At 44.0% G+C, this 19,705-nt stretch overlaps 1 protein-coding gene across 4 annotated transcripts in view; it reads right to left on the reverse strand.

Moving 5' to 3' along the window:
* nkain1 (sodium/potassium transporting ATPase interacting 1) overlaps positions 1–19,705 on the reverse strand; it is a 440,342-nt gene that overhangs the window by 8,086 nt on the left and 412,551 nt on the right. For all 4 annotated transcript variants that reach the window (XM_052036124.1, XM_052036125.1, XM_052036122.1 and 1 more), the window contains exons 5-6: positions 13,066–13,126; positions 4,086–4,167 (exon numbers count right to left, since the gene is read on the reverse strand). In XM_052036124.1, the coding sequence (XP_051892084.1) occupies positions 4,086–4,167; positions 13,066–13,126 (143 nt within the window). The remainder of the gene's footprint in view (positions 1–4,085; positions 4,168–13,065; positions 13,127–19,705) is intronic.

The raw sequence follows: 19,705 nt of genomic DNA on the forward strand, positions 1-19,705 counted from the left end.
GGGGAGATTGCGGGAGTGTCTCGGGTGACATCAGGGGAAGGCTGAGGGAGCTCCTCATGTATCGCATCCGGTGCTCCCGGTGTGGTCTCTCAATAAGACCTGACACAAATTGGGTGACCGCTTCGTCAAGCACCTTCGCTCTGTCTGCTGCAACAGCCAGGATCTCCTGGCGGCCACCCCCCTCAATTCCACTTCCCATTCCCACACTGACATGTCTATCCACGGCCTCCTCTACTACCACTTTGAAGCCAGACACAGTTTGGAGGAGCAACACCTCATATTCTGTCTTGGTAGTCTCCAACCTGACAGCGATTTCTCTAACTTTCAGTAACCTTCCCTCTTTCCACCCACCTTTGTTTTCCCTCATTCCTGTGGCCCCCTCACCCGCCCTGATGACCTGCCCATCACCTCCCTCTGGTTCCCCACCTCCTTCCCTTTACTCCATGGTCTATTGTCCTCTCCTATTGGATTCCCTCTTCTTCAGTCCTTTGTCTCTTCTAACTATCACCTCCTAGCTTCTCACATCACTCCCTTTCATCCCCCCCTCCCCCACCCACCTACCTTCCCCCTCTCACCTGGACTCACCTCTCGCCTGCCAGCCTGTGCTTCTCCCCCTCTTCCTACTTTCATATTCTGGCTTCTGCCCGCTTCCCTTCCAGTCCTAATGAAAGGTCTCGGCCCAAAATATCGACTGTTTATTTCCCTCCACAGATGCTGCCTGACCGAGTTCCTCCAGCATTTTATGTGTGTTGCTCCAGATTCCAGCAGCTGCAGAATCTCTTGTGTCTCCCTCAGAATCTGTCAAGTCTGCTGGATAACAGAGATTGTTTTGGTTCATCCCAAGCAGCTGCGTAACAGAGGACTGTCTGATCAACGGGCTGTTCCCAGGGACACACGCACGGATGGAGATCAAGTGCTGCTGAAAGGTCATCAACTCATTGAAAGATGCTCTTTGGTCTGCCTGAAACCTGTTGGTCTTCCAGCGCAGTGAGATGTCCCTAAGGGAATGCTGCTGACTGGCACATTCCAGGCTGCAGGAAAATGTGCTGAGGGACTCACTGAAGCTCGGTGCAGCCAATGCAAAGGCTCTGTGGGGAAGGACCACAGTCTAGGCTCCTTCTACTACTGGATATTTGAGGGACTGTGTCAGGTGGGGAAGCCCCTCAAACAATAGAAGGCTGTATCACCCCAGAGGGGTCACATGAGTGATAGTGTTGCTATGGTTTTAAAAAAAGTGTTAACAATACTGAATGTATTGACATTAAGAATGTACAAGGTTTTGCACTGTTTCTTTTTGTATGTTTCTTTTATTATGAATAAAGTTTATTTTTGAAATTAAAACAGAGCTCTTATATTCCTTAAACGAAGCGTGACAACCTCCCTCACACCTAGGGAGGCTTTAAAAGCTCCTCCCTTCTCCCGGCACTCTTGTGACAGAAAGCTGCAGAGGACTCCCTCCCCCCCTCTCTCTCTCCTCACCCAGCACCAAGCTTCAACTGATTGCCTTGGAAATAGAGAGGAAGACATTCAGCTCTTGATGTTATCTGCTCCTTGCTTTGCCTGCATTGATCTGCTGGGACCTAATTTAGCAAACAGACAGAGGGAGCGACTGAAGGAGCATTTGGAGCTGGTGAAGTGCTGTCAGGCCCTCAGCACCTTTGCGGATGTAAAAAGCCTCATTTATGTGACAGCCATCTCGTAGTCAAGGCCTTCTTCAGCCTGCCCGTAGCTCTGGGGACTCAGGTTCAAACGAAACCTCTTCATTATCTTGTACCAAAGGTAAGAGTCACTCAGGCAGGCTAAACTAATTTCTTCCTGAAGCAAAGCAATTTGTTGTGGCATTGCACCAGAGTAGGGAAAGCAAGGGGAGACGTGCTGGGAGAAGGGAGGAGCTTTTAGAGCCCGGTTGAGCCCTGGTGTTGTGGAACAGAAACAGACTCCTCGGTTCCCCGCGCCTTCTCCAGGTGGACCATGATGAAGTCGGCTGTGGGGCTTCAGCCGAAGGCCTGTGTTAAGAAGGAAAGTTGCAGCCAGGGAACGGCAGGCGAGGCTGAGGGAGTTGGGGTGGAGGGTGGGTGCGAGGGAGGTTGTCCTACTTGGATTAAGGACAATGAGAGCTCTGTTATTCAGCAGACTTGACAGGTTCTGAGGGAGCTCAGCGCTCCCTCAGTTTCCTCTAACGTCAGCCCACACGCTCCCTCCATCATGTTGAGGGATGAGAAAAAATATCAGGGGATGCTTCTGAAACAAAAAATACCCGAAATGGTGACACAAGAGACTGCAGATGCTGGAACCTGGAGCAACAAACAATCTGCTGGAAGATGGACAGTCGACGGTTCGGGTCGAGGCCTTCATCTGGACTGATGGAGTGTCTCGACCCGAAGTGTCAAGTGTCCATTTCCCTCCACAGATGCTCCCTGACCTGCTGAGTTCTTCCAGCAGCTTGTTTTAAGCCCTAAATTAAAAATTCTTCCTTGTTTCAGCCTTGAGATTTTGCAGAGCCACCTTAAACTGTAGACTCCGGTCTCCACCCTTTAGACAATGGCAATGGTTTCCGTCCTCTCCCCTGGAGATGGATCAGCACACCAGCAAGTGAGCCACACTCTGTGCCCGTGTTTCTTTCGTGGATGCACTCAGGAAGGGAGACAAAACCAGCTCACTACTGGGACAGAGGTGGGGAGTGCTATTAAGGGGAAGGTAGATAAACCCATGAGAAGAGAAAGAAGTAGGAACAATGTTTAGATGGCGGGGGGAGGGTGTTGGTGTGAAAAAGGGTTGCGGAAGTTAGTGGGGAGTACAAAACCATTTGGCTGATATAGATCCTCTTATAATAACCTTTCAATTTAAAGGAACAGAGTTGACAACATAATATTGCTCTGTTTCTATTGAGAAATTTTAGTCCAGTTTTTTTTTTGAATTTTTTTTTTAGCTTAGTTTGGTTTGATATATTGCTTATAATTTTTCTTACTGTTTAGGGGATTTTTTTTGCTTTCTTTTATATTTTATAATAAATCTCTTTCTTTTATACTATATTCATTCACTAACAGATTGTTGGATCTACAGATTCTTTTTATACTTTATTGTTCTTTATGATTATCCATGTCATGATTGTTCTTCTGATCTCTCTGCATTACATGTATAAACATTGATATATTAATCCGTATTAATTTGAAAACTAATAAAAAGATTGAAAAAGGAAGATTTTGTTCACTCCCACCATTGCAAGAGTGTCCAGGAAAGTAATTTTGCACTGTTGAAGACACCAAGAATAACTCGTATCTCAGCACTGCACATCTTGTCACCCCTGCCCTTGTCTCCCACCACACAGAATGATGATTGAACCTAAATCCACAGTAAGGGTTGGAATGTGAATTCCACATCACATTGCCACAAGCTCATTAAATTGTACAGATTGGAAAACAGGACCTTCAGCCAGCTGAGTTCATGCTAACCCATTTACACGAATCCCATATTTTTATTCTCCTCACATTCCCATTGAATCCCCCCCCAGACTCTACCACTCTCGGGGGCAATTTACAGCGGCCAATTGATCTACCAACTCGTACGTCTTTGGGATGAAACCAGAGCACCTGGAGGAAATCCATTCAGTCACAGGGAGAACGTGCAAACTCCACACAGACAGCTCCGGAGGTTGGGACTGAACAGGGATCACTGGAGCTGTGAGAGAGCAGCTCTACCAGCTGAGCCACTGTTAGTGGATTGTGGGGCCAGGGTGTGGTGGGTGGGGAGGGGCTGGGGGAATGCGAGGATCCAGTTCCTTACTGGCACTGCTGCAATCAACCATGGAGATGTTCTCAGAATACTCGCAAACACCGGACTTGTACTTAAGATATTCAAAGCTCCCCCAGCTCTGAGCTTTCCTTGTTCCCCTGTGAATGCCAATTAGCAACAGCTATCTCAGTGAAGGGAGCAATAAAATTAAAGATGTTTTTCCCAGACAGGCATTAAAAATAAAAAATGGATTATTATCCTTGGACAACATTCCCCAGAGGGTCCGCACCAGACTTAAACGTGTGGTGGGGGAGGGGGTGGCGATGGCCTTTCTCACTGTGTGAAGCACTTACGTGTACAGAGGCTGCAACTGTAAATGAGAGGTCTTCTGGGGGGCTTGGTACCCGTAGGAATCAAATCCTCCGATGAAATCAACTGGAAACAGAGAGAAACCATTATTATCCTTTAAAATGAGGATATTTAATAATTTGCAGGGGGATCATGTGCAGCAGAAATTGATCCTCTGTGCTAAACACAGTTTGGTCCCGTCTGTGCACCAAGCTTCACCCCTGAAATGTGGCTGCTTTAACGTACAGTTTCAGGAGTGCACTACAATACACATTCGTTAATTATTATGCATTTGATGAATGTGGGGGTTAAATTTCTACCCCAATTCTCTTTTGTCTTTTTCAATTACATCTTGTAATTGTCTGCATTTCTTGCACCACCCTCCATGTTCTTCACTGACAAACTCCTAAAAAGTCAACAAAGTTCATGCAAAATGGTTTAAATCTGCACTGCACACTGGACCTGTGATGCAGAATAAGCAGTAGAGATGAATCCTGCAACATAAGACTTTCACTAACAGCAAAGCCACAAGCACTGCATTAGCTTAACTCCTCACATTGGCCTCGTCAGTCACCTCAGAACCCATGAAGCAGAGAGGAAGCTGGTCATCCTCAGTCTCAAGGTACTGCCTGAGAAGAACTCTGTTGCCCACTCTCCCAGCAGAGCGGGAGCTCTTAACATGGCCCATTAGTTATGTCATTGCCTCAATGCCAGAACTCACCAACAAGCACCAAGAACTCGCTTGGCTGGCGGTGAGAGGGGCCCTTCCAGTCAGATCCTTCCTGCATGGTCGAAACATCAGTCCCAGTGCATGCTGCCCCCGGGAGGACTGCGCTGGGGACGAGATGGTCGCCCACCTCTTTGCGGGCTGTGGGTTTGCGAGAAGGGTGTGGAGAAAGATGCAGGGGTCCTTGTCAATGGTTCATCCCCAGCAGCTGCATAACAGAGGATTCTCTGATCTACGATCTGTTCCCAGGGATGCACACAGAGACAGGCATCAACTGCTGCTGGAAGGTCATCAACTCGGTGAAAGACGCCCTTTGGTCTGCCCGAAACTTGTTGGTCTCCCAGCAGTGCGAGATGTCCGTAGGGGAATGCTGCCGACTGACACATTCCAGGCTGCAGGAGTACGTGCTGAGGGACGCACTGAAGCCGGTTGCAGCCAACACAAGGGCTCAGTGGGGAAGGACAACAGTTTAGGGTTCTTCTGCCACCAGAGATGGAGGGGCGGAGTCAAGCGAAGAAGCCCCTTACGTAATGTGAATATGGGATTGGGGTAACATCCAGGGAGCCACACGAGTGGCATCGGTGCTGTGGTTTTTTATAAAAAAAGGTAACACTAATGATTAATCTGTACACAAATATAAAGATTTGCACTGTTTTATTGTTGTATGAAGTTTGTTTTTTATGATGAATAAAGCTTATTTTGGAATTTTAAAAAAATTGGTCGGGTTTGCTCTTGGGTGGGATTTCAGCAACCGAGCCAACCATCTCACCAATGGTTGAGAGGGCAAAGAACCACTGGGGGGCAGACCCCAAGGCGAGGATTGTTGTGGTTGGAATCATCAGCTGAAGTAACCGAAGCACATACCTGTCTGTGGATTCGATAGGGTTGTTAAGAAGGTGTGCTGGCCTTCATTAGTTGGGGTATTCAGTTCAAAAGCCGCAAGGTAATGTTGCAGCTCTATAGAACTCTGGTTAGACCACACTCGGAGTATTGTGTTCAGTTCCGGTCGCCTCATTATAGGAAGGATGTGGAAGCTTTAGAGAGGGTACAGAGGAGATTTACCAGGATGCTGCCTGGATTGGAGAGCATGTCTTATGAGGATAGGTTGAGTGAGCGAGGGCTTTTCTCTTTGGAGAGAAGGAAGATGAGAGGTGACTCGATAGAGGTGTACAAGATGGTAAGAGGCATAGATCGAGTGGACAGTCAGAGACTTTTTCCCAGGCTGAAAATGGCTAACACAAGGGGTCATAATTTTAAGGTGATTAGAGGAAGATATAAGGGGATGTCAGAGGTAAGTTTTATACTCAGAGAGTGGTGGGTGTGTGGAACACACTACCAGTGAAGGTGGTGGGGGCAGATACATTAGGGACGTTTAAGAGACTCTTAGATAGATACATGAATGATAGAAAAATGGAGGGCTACATGGGAGGGAAGGGTTAGATAGATTTTAGAGCAGGATAAAATGTCAACACAACATTGTGGTCCAGAGGGCCTGTGCTGTGCTTTAGTGTTCTATGTTCTATGTTCATATGTTCAAGCCTTTCACTTAAGGAATAAACTCTGATGGATAGGTCAATGCGCTTAGATGTCTTCCTCACCAGGTTCTCTTCTCCCAGCCCTTCATTGCCCAATGCTCAAAAGGCAGCCAAAAGAAATGGCCCAAAGGCAAGCTGAAGTCAAACTGTTTGGGAGGGGCAAGCTGCGAGAAGCTTTACATGGTCTGCCTGATCCATCCACGTGCATGCCACTTCTAAACCCAATGACTCAGTGCTGAGCCAGAATGATGCCAGGGGAGGAAGGAGAGATGACCAATCAGGTGCTGGAAACCCAGCTCTCCTGAGCAACAACATCCCCAGACTGCTGAAGAAGGTATGTGTCCAGCAAGCGGCTCCTCTGAAGATCCACCAAGCCAAACTGAGGTCATCCTCAATTTCAAGGGACCATCAAGAGGACAACCTTGGAGATGGATGATCTTGGGAACATCCAACTTGACTGACGATGTCAGGGCTCTGGCCGACACAAGGTCGGCCCCTTTAAGTAAAACGCAGATGCTGGAAATCTGAAATAAAAACAGAGAATGCTGGAAACGCTTAGCTGGTCAGGCAGCACCTGTGGAGAGGAAACAGAGTTAACATTTCTGGTGCTTTGGAACTTTTCCGCCATCAGATTTCAGAACGGTCCACGAACCCATGAACACTACCTCGTTATTCCTCTTTTGCACTATTTATTTATTTTTGTAACTTATAGTAATTTTTATGTCTTTATGTCTTGCACTGTACTGCTGCCGCAAAACTACAGATTTCACGACATATGTCACTGATAATAAACCTGATTCTGATTTCTCCTTCCACAGATGCTGCCTGACCCATTGAGTGTTTCCAGTATTCTCTCTTTTTATTTCAGGTTTCCAGAATCTGCAGTTTTTGATTTTGATTGAACAAAAGCCTTCCTGCTACTGAGTACTACCGTCTGACCACATAATTACATAACTGTAGAGAAACTGGCTGTGAAACCTCTCAGGACATCAAATTGAGGAAAGAAGAAGGATTCAATATTGAAAAACTGCACTGGACCAGTCGATAACAAATAAATAGTGCTGCACAGCTGCAAAATCAGGCCATTCAAGAATGGGGATCAGGAAGCATCTTTGCACAATAGAAGTGGGGAAAACACACGGCCAACTTCATCCAAGGGCTGTGGAAGCAGGGCTTGAACTCAAACTTCCAATGGGGGATCAATGAGTTTTTTAGGGTAAAGATACACAGGGATACTGATCAGAGGCAGATTCTGGAGTTGAAGTACAGATCGGCCATGCTATAACTGAATGGTGGGTCATCTACCTTTCTACAGTGACTTTCATGTCCTCAGGATTTATCAAAGTACATGGACCTTAAATGTTAACTGTTTCTCTCTCCACAGACGCTACCTGACCTGCTGAGCATTTCCAGCAGTTTCTGTTTTATTACAGCAAATGAAGCTCCTTTGGAATGAGTTGCCACTGTTGTAAGCTAGGAACATCATGACCCTACAGCATACTTCTGTTGTTAGAGATACCAGTGCTTTTAGCACATCAAACACTTCCCACTGCCTCGGGAAAGCAGCCAACATAATCAAGGAACCCTCCCACCTTAGTCATTCTCTCTTCTCCTTTCTCCCGTCAGGCAGTAGATACAAAAGCTTGAAAGCACGTATCACCAGGCTCTTGGACAGCCTCTGTCCCACTGTTGTCAGACTCTTGAATGGACCTCTCATATGTTAAAGATGAATTCTTAATTTACTTCGTCGTGGCCTTTGCACCGTAACCTACATTGCACCTTCTCTGTTGCTGCGACACTATATTCTGCATTCTGTTTTATTTTTACTACTTAGATGTACTTATGTATGGCATGATCTGCCTGGAGGGCATGCAAACAAAGGCTTTTCACAGTATGACAATATCAAAGCAATAAACCAATAAATCAATTTTCAACATCAGGGCTTATGGGGCTTCCTGGAATGGAATTAAACCTTGAGGGAAAAGTGCCGATTGAGATTTTATATATTTGACCAGAGAAAATATAGGAAGGTAAATAATAGATTGATAAACAGGCAGAGAGATACAATATATGTATAGGGACACAGATAGTTCCATTGTAGATGAAGGGCAGAGTGAACGATAGAACGATAAAGATTGATAAATGGAGGTGAAGTTAAAGATGGATAGGTAGTTGATGGATTGGTGGATGTATCCCATGGTATCACTGAGCTAATTGTTCAGGCTGTTTTTCAAGTCTAGTATTATCTGTGCAAATATCTTGGCTTGTCTGTGCACAGCAAGATCCCACAGATATAAGGGAAGGAAAAGGCCAATTTGATCTAATTTAGTGACGTAGACTGAGGGATAAGTGGTGGCCTGGACAATGAGAGAACTCCCCTAAAGAGGAGCAAGCGATCCTTTATATTCAGCTAAACAAGTGAGCTCAATTTATTGTTCAAGATGGATACCTATTACCTAGCAAAGCAGAAGTATTGAAAGTTTAGCTGAAACTTCAATGTTTTCACTTGAAGAATGTGTAATACCTCAGGAGTCACAGAAGGCAGCTGCTGCATTTCATAAGTGAAAAAAAATCTTAGTTTAGGATTTCTACATAAATTAGTAATTCTAAATCAGCAGTAATCTGCCAGGGATCTGGCATTTACCTGGGCCATCTGTACTCATTAAAGATCTTCATTAACATTTTTAATTGGATCGAGTTCATTATTCGGAAGAAACAGCTTCAGTCTCCAAAGTGTGTTTTTTCGAAGTAGTTACATTTTAAGGAGGGAAGGATGTAGCAAATGTATTGTTAGAAGCTTCAGCTCCGATTCCCAATCTCTACTGTGTTAGTTTCACAGTTTTTGCTGGAATGATTCTTTTGGTTTGCAGATTTTTCTGTATTGGTTTTATTAATTCCCAGTTTCTGTGGTAAGTTCGAGCATTGCTCAGTGTCTCAGTATCTCTGAATTGAAAAAGGTAATTCCAGTGGAAACTCTGCTCCTGATTTTATGTGTGTATGTGTGTGTGTGTGTGTGTGTTTGTGTGTGTGTGTGTGTGTGTGTGTGCGCGTGTGTGCACACATGCCTGGGTGTATGTGTGTGTATGTGTTTTGTGTGCCTGTGTCTGTGTGTGTCTTTCTCTCTCGCTCTGTGTGTGTGTGTGTGTGTGTGTGTGTCTGTGTGTGTGTGTGTGTGTGTGTGTGTGTGTATGTGTGTACACACATATATAGATATGAGTCTGTGTATCTGTGTGTATGAGTCTGTATGTGCGGGTGTCTATGTGAGTGCCTCTATTGAAAGTTCATTGCTGGCTCTGTGGTGTGTAACCTCATAAAAAGACTGCAGTCTTCCTCTGTTGACTGTGTTACAGTGGACATTGTGGCCTTCCTCCTCTGATTTCACCTTTTGATTTCACCTTTTGATCTCTAAAGGTGGAAAGGAAACTGAGAAATGGAGAACATTCACTCTGCACAGAGAACAACCCCTTTTCGGCCACACTCACCCGGCTCTATGACCCACTTTGGATTTTGAGTCCTCCTCCTCTTTGCCCAGCCATTGCCTTCCTTTGTGTTCTCTCTACTCCTTGCCTCTTTCCTGCATATTAGAACATGTTTTACCTCTAATATTTTCCCAGTTTTGAGGAAAGGTCATCAACTTGAAACGTTAACTCTTTTTCCACAGATGCTGCCTGATCTGCTAAGCATTTCCAGTATTTTTTGTTTGGTCCCAGATTTCCAGCTTCTACTGTACTTTATCTTTGAACAACATATAAACTCTGTTGCAGGCCATGAGAAAAGTCAAATGATTGGGAGCCTTAATCTAGAAGACCCCTCAACAGAGATGTGAGGATTCTTGACTTGTCATTGGATGACATCTCTATTGATGCAAATCATATTGATTCAGGATTAAAATTAAATACACCTCAGGCAGAATGCAGGTAACTCTGAGCTGTGAAGACCAATGTCTGTTCAACAAAAATTTATCCCACAATCTCGCTGAGGGATAAATCCTTTATTGAATGGACGTAGGCTGGAGATAGGGTGGCTCAGTGGTACTGCAGGTAGTGCTGCTGCTTTACAGCCACAGAGACCTGAGTTCAATCCTGATCTCTGGTGCCGTCAGTGTAGAATTTACCCGTTCTCCATGGGTTTCCTCTCAGATGCCCTGTATCCTCCCACATTCCAAAGATGGGTTGATTGCCAGGTTAATTCATGGCTGTAAAATACCCCTAGTGTAGTAGATGAATGGGACTGATGGGATTACTCTGAGATCTGGCATAGGCATGATGGGCTGAATGGCCTCCTTATATGTCATAAGGAAAAATGGAAATATCAAGATATGGGAGCATCATAACTAAATAAAACAGTCCTCAGGAAAGATTGTTAAAGTAGCGACAAAATGCACTGCAGTTCCTCGCCAATGCTACTCCGATAGCATCTCCCGTGACATCTATCACCACCTCCAAGGAGGACGAGGGCAACGAGTGCATGGGGACACCACCACCTGCAGGTTCAACCTCAAGTCCCACACCATCCTGACTTGGAAGCATATTGCCATTCATTGTCACTCTCTAACTCCTGGCACTCTCTACACAACAAGCTCTGCAGGACTATCTTCACCACAAGAGGTTCAAAATGGTGACTCATCAAAAACTTCTCAAGGTCAATTTTTTTCCAGAATTGTTTTAGTTATTCAGGGATCTCCATTCTAAACTGCTGTGGTCAATTTAAACACCACCAGCCACTACCCAGGTTAATATTACCCACCATTCAAACTAGTAGAAGTCAAGATGCACCACATAAATTTATTAGACCTTAATTGAAGACAGCATATAATTAGTCATAAGAGAGGAAGCATGTATATTGGTGTTCAAGCACCTCACGTACTTGAACGCCTGAATGGTAGAGCCTGCAGTCTTGCACAAATGCTTCCCAATGAGCCACATTAACATTTGAAAGGTGCCATTTAATGTCACCTACAGCTGTCTCCTGGTGTTATGATAATACATTGGGAGGCAAACTGCAGAATGCATAATTCTGTATTATAGTTTCTTCATATACACAAGGTTCTGAGGCAGGTAGCAGATTCCAACATTTATGGTATTCTCCATGACAATGCTGGGAACTCATGGTGTTCCACCAGTTTACATATTTAACTCTGATGGTGAATTACTTCCCTCCTCCCACTCCCGCACCATGGACCGAGTGAAACAGTCCGAGTAATAAACTAACTGGAGACACACAAGAGACTGCTGATACTAAAATATGGAGTAAAAAATAAACTGCTGGAAGAACTCAGTGGGTCAGGCATCATCTGTGGTGGCAGAGGGATGGTTGGTATTTCAGGTCCAGACCCTGCATCAGGACTGAGAGTGCAGAGGGAAGGTAGCCAGTATATATAGAAGTGAGAGGGAGGAGTGAGGCAGGGGCTGGTAGGTGATAGGTGGAATTAGATGAGGGGGTGGGGGTGATGGGCAGGTGGAGCCAGGTGGGGGAGGGGTAGTGTTGAGACAGAAGCAGGTAGGTGATAATTGGAAACATAAAAGAAAAAAGGCCTCTGTCTCAACACTACTGGCTGCACCACTGTGTTTTCATGTTATTGCTGTTTTAAAATAACTTTACTAATGTAATGCAAACCTTAAATTAAAATGTTGTCCTCCCCTTCCAGAATGCAGTCCAGCTGCTGCAGTGCTCACTGATCCCAAAATGAACACTGCCTGTTTCCTTTCCAGGGACACCCTGGCATGGATGTAACCTCGGAAGAGGGGCAGACAGTTGGCACAGATGGTAGTCTCTCCACACTACAGCAGTACCATGGACCTTCAGTCACAGAATCATACAGTCGTATAGCACAGAGACAGGCCCTTCAGACCACCACGTTCAAGCCGAAATTTTTGCCCTCTGCCTCCTCTGGCTCTGTGTTCTAGATATCAACCACTCTCTGTGTTAAAAAAAAAGACCCCTCAGATCCCTTTTAAAACTCACATAAACACCACTTTATGGATGCACCCCTCCCAAGTGTGATGAGAGCACCTTAAATCTACACCCTCTTGTTTATGCAACAGAATTTGAGGGGGGAAATCTTGTACCGCAGACATCTTTTTGATGACATGTTTAACCATGATCTCATCTGCTCTCTCAGGTGAATGTAAAAGATCACTTGAGATTAATTTGAGGAAGAGTAGGCAAGTTACTTCAGTGTTCTGGTGAATATTTATCCCTCAGGAAACAACCAAAAAAGCCGTGATCCGGTTAGTATTATGTTGCTTTGGCTGAGATCTTGCTGTGTCAAAATTGGCTCCCTGGTTTCCTACATATGAACAATGGCTACAATTCACTGTCTGTAAATGCTTTGAGACTTCCTGAGGTCATGAAAGTCTCTATGTAGATACAAGTCTTTCCCATCTTCATCAAGAACCTGGGCTGTTTCTAAATATACCCAGTGTCCAGGAACAGTTTAGACATGTTATTACTTCTTGCTCTCATTACATTTGGGAGAGCTGTATCATAAACTGGTGCTTGTGTTAAGGTATTGAAGGCAGAATTTTAACTCAGCAATTGGAAATGCTGGTTTTACAACCTTTCTGAAACTGCTCACTACTGAAAACATTGGACAGTAATAATGGGAGTGGGTTAATACTGGAATTCTGCCCAATCCCATGAGTTTCCAGCTGGGGGAATGAGGATAAAGTCTCTCCTTGATGGTTCCTCCAGTGTTACTAAAAAAAACGTGCAGGCACTTACAGCTGTCTTCCTCTTCCATAAAGACTTTACTGACGTAACAGGCGTAGACAAAGCCACAGAGCTGCAAAAGAACAGAATTTGTTATTAGCCACCATTTCAGTTAACTTGCTGTTTATTGACACCATTACGTCAGCCAGTGAGTTGGTGAGGAGATGATATATATAACTTGTAGCAAACAAAGTCCACTTACTGGGCAACAGAGCAACAGACAAGATGCTGGATGAACACAAAGGGCCAGGATGGTGCCTGACTCGTTGAGTTCCTCCAGCACCTTGTTTGTTGCTCCATATACCAGCAACTGCACTCTCTTGTGTATCTACTCGGTAACAGAGTCTGTTTAAGGAGCAGAATAAACAGAAAGTACAGCAATTTCTCCCAATAAAAGCATCATAATTTCTCCAGAAAATTCAGTGAGTAGATGATAGTTTGCACACAGAAACTCTGTCTCAGTCACTCACAGCAATGTGGTCATTAGGTTAGGCTAAAAGTAGAACTACCTCGCTATCTTCCCTCTGGCCGGCTATAGTGTGCTCACAATATACAGCCTTCAAGTCATCACCACCTCAACGATTGGGGTTCAATTCTGGCCGCTGTCTATAAGGAGTTTGTACGTTCTCCCTGTGACTGTGTGGGTTTCCTCCGGGTGCTCCGGTTTTCTCCCACGTTCCAAAAACGTACGGGTTAGTAGGTTAACATGGATGTAATTGGGTGGCGCAGACTTGTTGGGCCGGAAGGGCCTGTTACCATGCTGTATAAATAAAGTTTTAAGAACTCCCAGCCACTGACCAAACAGGAGGAGACTTGTGGTGTGTTCTTTGGCTGTGAGATGTGTCACATGATGTACATGTGGTGTTGGGTTTGGGGTACAGTTCCAAGGATCCTGGTGTACAAATCCAAGGTGGCAGCAAAGGTAGAAAAGACAGTGAAGAAGGCATATGGGATACTTGTCTTCATTACCCAGGGCACAGAATATAAGAGCAGGGAGTTGTGGTAAAACCTTATATGATATTGATTAGGCCACAGCTAGAGTACTGTGTTCAGTAGCAACAATCTACTGGTGGAATTCAACAGGTAGAGGAGTATCTGTGGAAGGAAAGGATTTATTGACGTTTTGGGTTGAAACCCTGCATCGGGATATGATATGAGGAGAGACTGAAAAGGTTGTATTTGTTATGTTTTGGCCAGAGGTGGGGGCGGGGGAACAGGGACAGAAGATGCTGGAATCCACAGCAAAACAACCAAACTGCTTGAGGAACTCAACAGGTCGAGCAGCATCTGTGGAGGCAAAGAAATGACTGACGTTCTGGGCTGGGGCCCTACTTCAGGACCTAATGCAGGGTCCACACCTGAAATGACGCCCATTTCTTTGGCTCCACAGATGCTGCTCGACCTGTTGAGTTCCTCCAGCGGTTTGTTTTTTGAGGCTAAGGGGGAACCTGCTAGAGGCACACAAAATTGTGAGATGGTAGGAAACCATGGTCACTGGTTTCACCCTATCAGGGACATCTCCTCTCCCACCCTCCCTGCAGCTTCCTTCATCTCCTTTTCAGTTGTGAGGGTCTCCGACCTGAAATATTGACACTGTTTCTCTTCCCACTGATGCAGTCTGACCTGTTGAGTATTTCCAGAGTTTTATATTAAGTTTCAGATTTCCAGCATCTGCAGTTTTTTTAATTTTCTCCAGATAGTGGAAACGTTTCCCCATTGTAGAAGCATCTAAAACTGAAGGGCAGAGGTTTACAGAAAGGGGTAAAAGGTTTAGACAGGATCTGAAGAAGAACTCTTTCACCCAGAGGATGAGTGTAACCTGGAACACACTGCCTGACTGGATGCTGGAAGCACTACTCTCACAACTTTAATATGTATCCGGATGAGACCTTGAATCACATCGGCACAGTGGGTGGACCAAGTGCTGGTAAATGGGATTGGTCTAGGTGTGTACTTGATGGTCACCACAAGCATGGTGAGCAAAAGGGCTTGTTTCTGTGTTTTATGACACTGTCACTCCATGACAGTGACATCTGAATGTCACTGATACCCACCTATGTATACACATGCAGTCACCCATGTCTATGCATCACCTGCACGGATGTTTTCTGAAAGAAGATCTTCAGCTCTAACTTTCTTGGATTTAGCTTGCAGAATCTGATCCTCCAATATTTAGTTTCAGGCTCCAATTCATTTTTGTCCTTGAAGTTTTAGTCTCAAAATGGTACATTTCCAGTTGACTGACTTTCCTGGAGGGAGAACTGGGAACCATGCTGATCTTCCTTCCCAAGAGTCACAGAGACCAAGAACACACCGTCCCTGGATTATGAACGCCTGACTTATGGACACCTGTATATATGAATGAGCTCTCATAATATTATTAAATTCAAGAGTCTGACATACGGACAAATGTTCATTCCTACGAACAGCAGAACCAGTTTCCCCTCTCTCTCTATTTTTAGTAATCCACAGCTATAATCCTTATCACTACCTCAGTACAGCAAAACACTATGACTATTTTGCACTACAATCGACTTTGTTTTGTTTCTGTTCCGTGTTCTTTCTTGTAAAAACTGTGTATAATTAATGTTTAATTTATGTTTTTCTTGTGAATATTGTGTATCTGATGCTATGTGCCTGTGATGCTGCTGCAAGTAAATTTTTCAATGCACCTGTGCGCACATGTAGTTGTGCATATGACAATAAACTCGACTTTGACTTTGACTTTAATTATTCTTTCTTATCAGTCTTATATGTTTTTGATACCATTCATTACGATACCATGGAGGTATGGCTCCAAATCGCGTGATTTTTGTGTATTTTCCGACTTACGGATAAAATCGACTTATTGGATGCCTGTAAAAAAAGGAACCTGTTCGTTATCTGGGGAAGGCCTGTACGGCGAAACACTTTCACCTTCCCTCCACTGCCTCTCGCTCCGCACCAACCACAGCCATCCTGCCCCCACAATGAACCGCTACTTCCATTCCCACCTCCTCAGCTCCTCCTCCCTGGAATCTGGGCCCAACAAACTCAAGCAAACTTATCAAACCTGGGACCATATTTCCCAAGGGAAACTTTATTCTTCAATAAGAAGTAACTCACACTTCAAATTATAAAATGGATTTCAAATCATGAACAAAGCAATTTATGCAGCTAAAGTCATATCTAAACACCAGCAGTACATCACATAGTCTCATTGTAATAGCAAACTGTCATTAACCATCACAAAATATAATGGGGAGCTCCTAAAGGTTTGCCTGTGGCATGTTTAATCAGCCAGAAGACTTCAAGCAGAATAATGGATTTTCACAGTATGCTGAATCACAAGCAAAGCCTTTTCTTCTCTTTGTTTTATACAGTACACTAGGGAACTGTTTCATTGTTCAAATTTTAGGAGATTAGGGAATAACGTCTGAGTGATCTAAAATGTAGGGGTGATGCTTGCAGACATTTGTGCTTAGTGATGTTAGTGAAATCAGGACATCCCTTCAACAACTTTATTGTGCTGAATTCACGCCAATGATATTGGTGATGTTTTTTTGACAGCAGGTAGTACTGCTGCCTCGCAGCTCCCGTGACCTGTGTTCGATCCTGACTTCCAGTGCTGACTGTTTGCACGTTTTCCCTGTGACCATGTGGGTTTTTAACCAGGTGCTCTGGTTTCCTCCCACATGCCAAAGATGTCCCTGTAGTTTAATTGTCTGCTGTAGCTAGTTGCTAGTAGTGAGATAAATAGGGAATGGGATTGATTGCTGGCAAGGAATGGATAGGCCACATGGCTTCCTCCTCTGTAGTAAAGGAATATACTAACAGTGAAGGGTTCTGCAGCTTGAACAGGTTCCTTTAATCTGAGCAAATATTTACCTGCATGGGTGACACGTAGCAGTGAGCAGCACCCTGTGTCTGAGACATGAAATATTTTTATTTGAGTCTGCTCTGCAGCTGCTGTGTCCATGCCTGGGTGACCTTGGAGAGGGAGAATTCAGTGTCCATTGGTGCAGCTGAGATCTCCTGCAATCAGTGGGCACCAAAAAGACTCAAATTCATCCTTGACAGCAATGTGAACTTTTTAAATTTTCACTTGTTTTTCTTTTATGAAAGAAAACATAAAATACACAAAATAAAACTGGGCACACTTCCTGTCCCCCTCTGGCACTCGCCAACTGAGGAGGGACCATGTTGTTGTAAGCATCATCCTATAATAGGGAACTATTTTGAGGACCCTCTTTCATCCATGATCAGGGGATGTTGAAGATCCCAAGTCACTTTTCAGAGGTCTCCAGACCAATTATTCTCCGGCCGTCAAAAGAGATAAATGAGTAATATTTTCCACTGCTGTTTGTGGGATTTAGCTGTCTGCAAAATGGCTCCACTTTAAGATGGGTTGTTTGTACCTTAGTGCACTGAGGTCCTTGTGAGACACCATAAGGCTGTCTATATTTCTTGGTTTCCAGTTACACCACAGTATTCTTGAAAGTCAACTCGGTATACATTATTCCCAACAAACCTCTCATACAGATCCTGTCTCCTGCAGCTTCCTACAAGCCTCCATTCTGTGGAGCCATCCCGGTACTGGAGGTCATTTTCTCTTACACCTATCCTTTGAGTTAGGCCTGAATTGATCTGTGTGGGTAAAACCAGTAAAGTATCACATCATAGCATCACCCAGAACTCTTTTAAGGGGTTCATTGAAACTGAGCAAATGCTACAAACAAAATAATATAGACACCAACATTCCAAAAAATGTGACATAAGGTGTTATATGAAACTTTTGCACACCAGTACAACCTCTGTATTCAGTTCCTTACTCAGCTTTAGCCCTTCACTGTGACCTAGTGAATAAGCTCTGTATAGGTGATCAATTCTGTCCATAGTTAACTTGCAAGTAACCAAAGCCTGTCCTGAGCCCTCTTTACTATATAATCCCGTGATAATTTGATTGAGGTAACCTTCCCTGTTGATTGAACCATCTTTATCCTGCTTATCCGCTACAAGGTCATCAACTCTCTTTTAGAGGAATGTTTGATGACCGCCCATTAGCACAACAATAATGCTTTAATGGTGGGGACGGGGGTGGGGGGAACGGAAATAAATGAGTTTTTCAGCATCCTAAAAAGTAGATAATGGGCTTCACTTGTGATGTTGACCCCCATTTTCCAAACCTACTGGCGGAAGAACCTAACAGATTGAAGCCATCTTGCTTTATGATGACTTGTAACTTTTGGTTAAGTTACCATGTTAGCTTGTAGTTATCGTAAACAATTATTTAGGAATTTTCTTTCAGCTTACAGTCTTTTTGTAAAATTCAGCACTGACTGGTTTTCACAAAATATTATGGGCTAGTAACTTCATTCAATTTTTGGTTTACACTGAATGAATCCTTGCTGAAGGCATCAGACTACAATGGTCATATTCTTTATTTGATACAGAGCTTTAGATTTGTAGGCGGACTGGCTTTTAGCTGGTGGGTGCACAGAATGGGATGAGGCTGTCTGTTTCCTCAAAAGTGGAAATCTGAAATAAAAACAGCAAATGCTGGAAACACTCAGTTGGTCAGGCAGCACTGGTGGAGAGGGAAACAAAGTTCATATTTCAGGTAGATTCCCTTTATCTTGTTCTCTAATCTGCTGCAATCTAATTCTAAATAATTCTAAAGGGGTGGCATGGTAGCGTAGCGGTTAGCGCGACGCTATTACAGCACCAGTGATCGGGGTTCAATTCTCGTCGCTGTCTGTGAGGAGTTTATGCGTCCTCCCGTGTCTGCGTGGGTTTCCTCCGGGTGTTCCGGTTTCCTCCCACATTCTAAAGACGTACGGGTAGGTTAATTTGGGGGTTTAAAATGGGCGGTGCGGACTTGTTGGGCCGGAAGGACCAGTTACCACGCCGTAAATAAAATTAAAAAAATTTAAATTCCAGTAGCTCCTGCATTCTTTGTGTTTACTAATCTAGATGCTGGCAAATTAGCTAACTGCAGTAAATCACAAATTGCTTTGTGTGCAGAGTAAAATGATTTAATAGTTTCAGTTGTTCCTTTTGTAATCCTAAATCTGTACCCTTATCACCAATTTACCATTTAGTGGAAGTAATCTTTCACCTCAGTCAAAACCTTTCATGCTTAATTGTTTCATATTTCTACTAATTCTCTTAATCATGTTCCATGAAAAAGGGACAATTTGTCAAGCTGTTCTTCGTACCGGTTCTACACTTTTCATTTCTGGTAGAATCCTTACTTAGTCCTTCCCACCAGCTACAATACTCCACCTGGGCTTAAGCAATGATTCTTTTGAAAGTTTTACGCCTCTTCTATACAAATCCTTCATGTATAAGATTCAGAATCCCATTTTGTGCAATAGCTTATTTTAGTTAAAATTATTGAAAAGTATTAGAAGCAAAATAGTACAATTTTTAACAAAAGTAGAAAAGAGAGGTTTATGGATGATGTATAGATCTATAAAGTGGAAATTTCAGATAAAAAGAATAATAGACATGCACACTGCATATACACACACACACACACACACACACACACACACACACACACACACACACACACACACACACACACACACACACACACACACACACACACAAAACCAGACATGTACACACCCCAGCAAACATAGATAAGCACACAACACAAACAGATAAA

This window comes from Pristis pectinata, chromosome 22 (genome assembly GCF_009764475.1).
Source record: "Pristis pectinata isolate sPriPec2 chromosome 22, sPriPec2.1.pri, whole genome shotgun sequence".
Lineage (NCBI taxonomy): Eukaryota > Metazoa > Chordata > Chondrichthyes > Rhinopristiformes > Pristidae > Pristis > Pristis pectinata.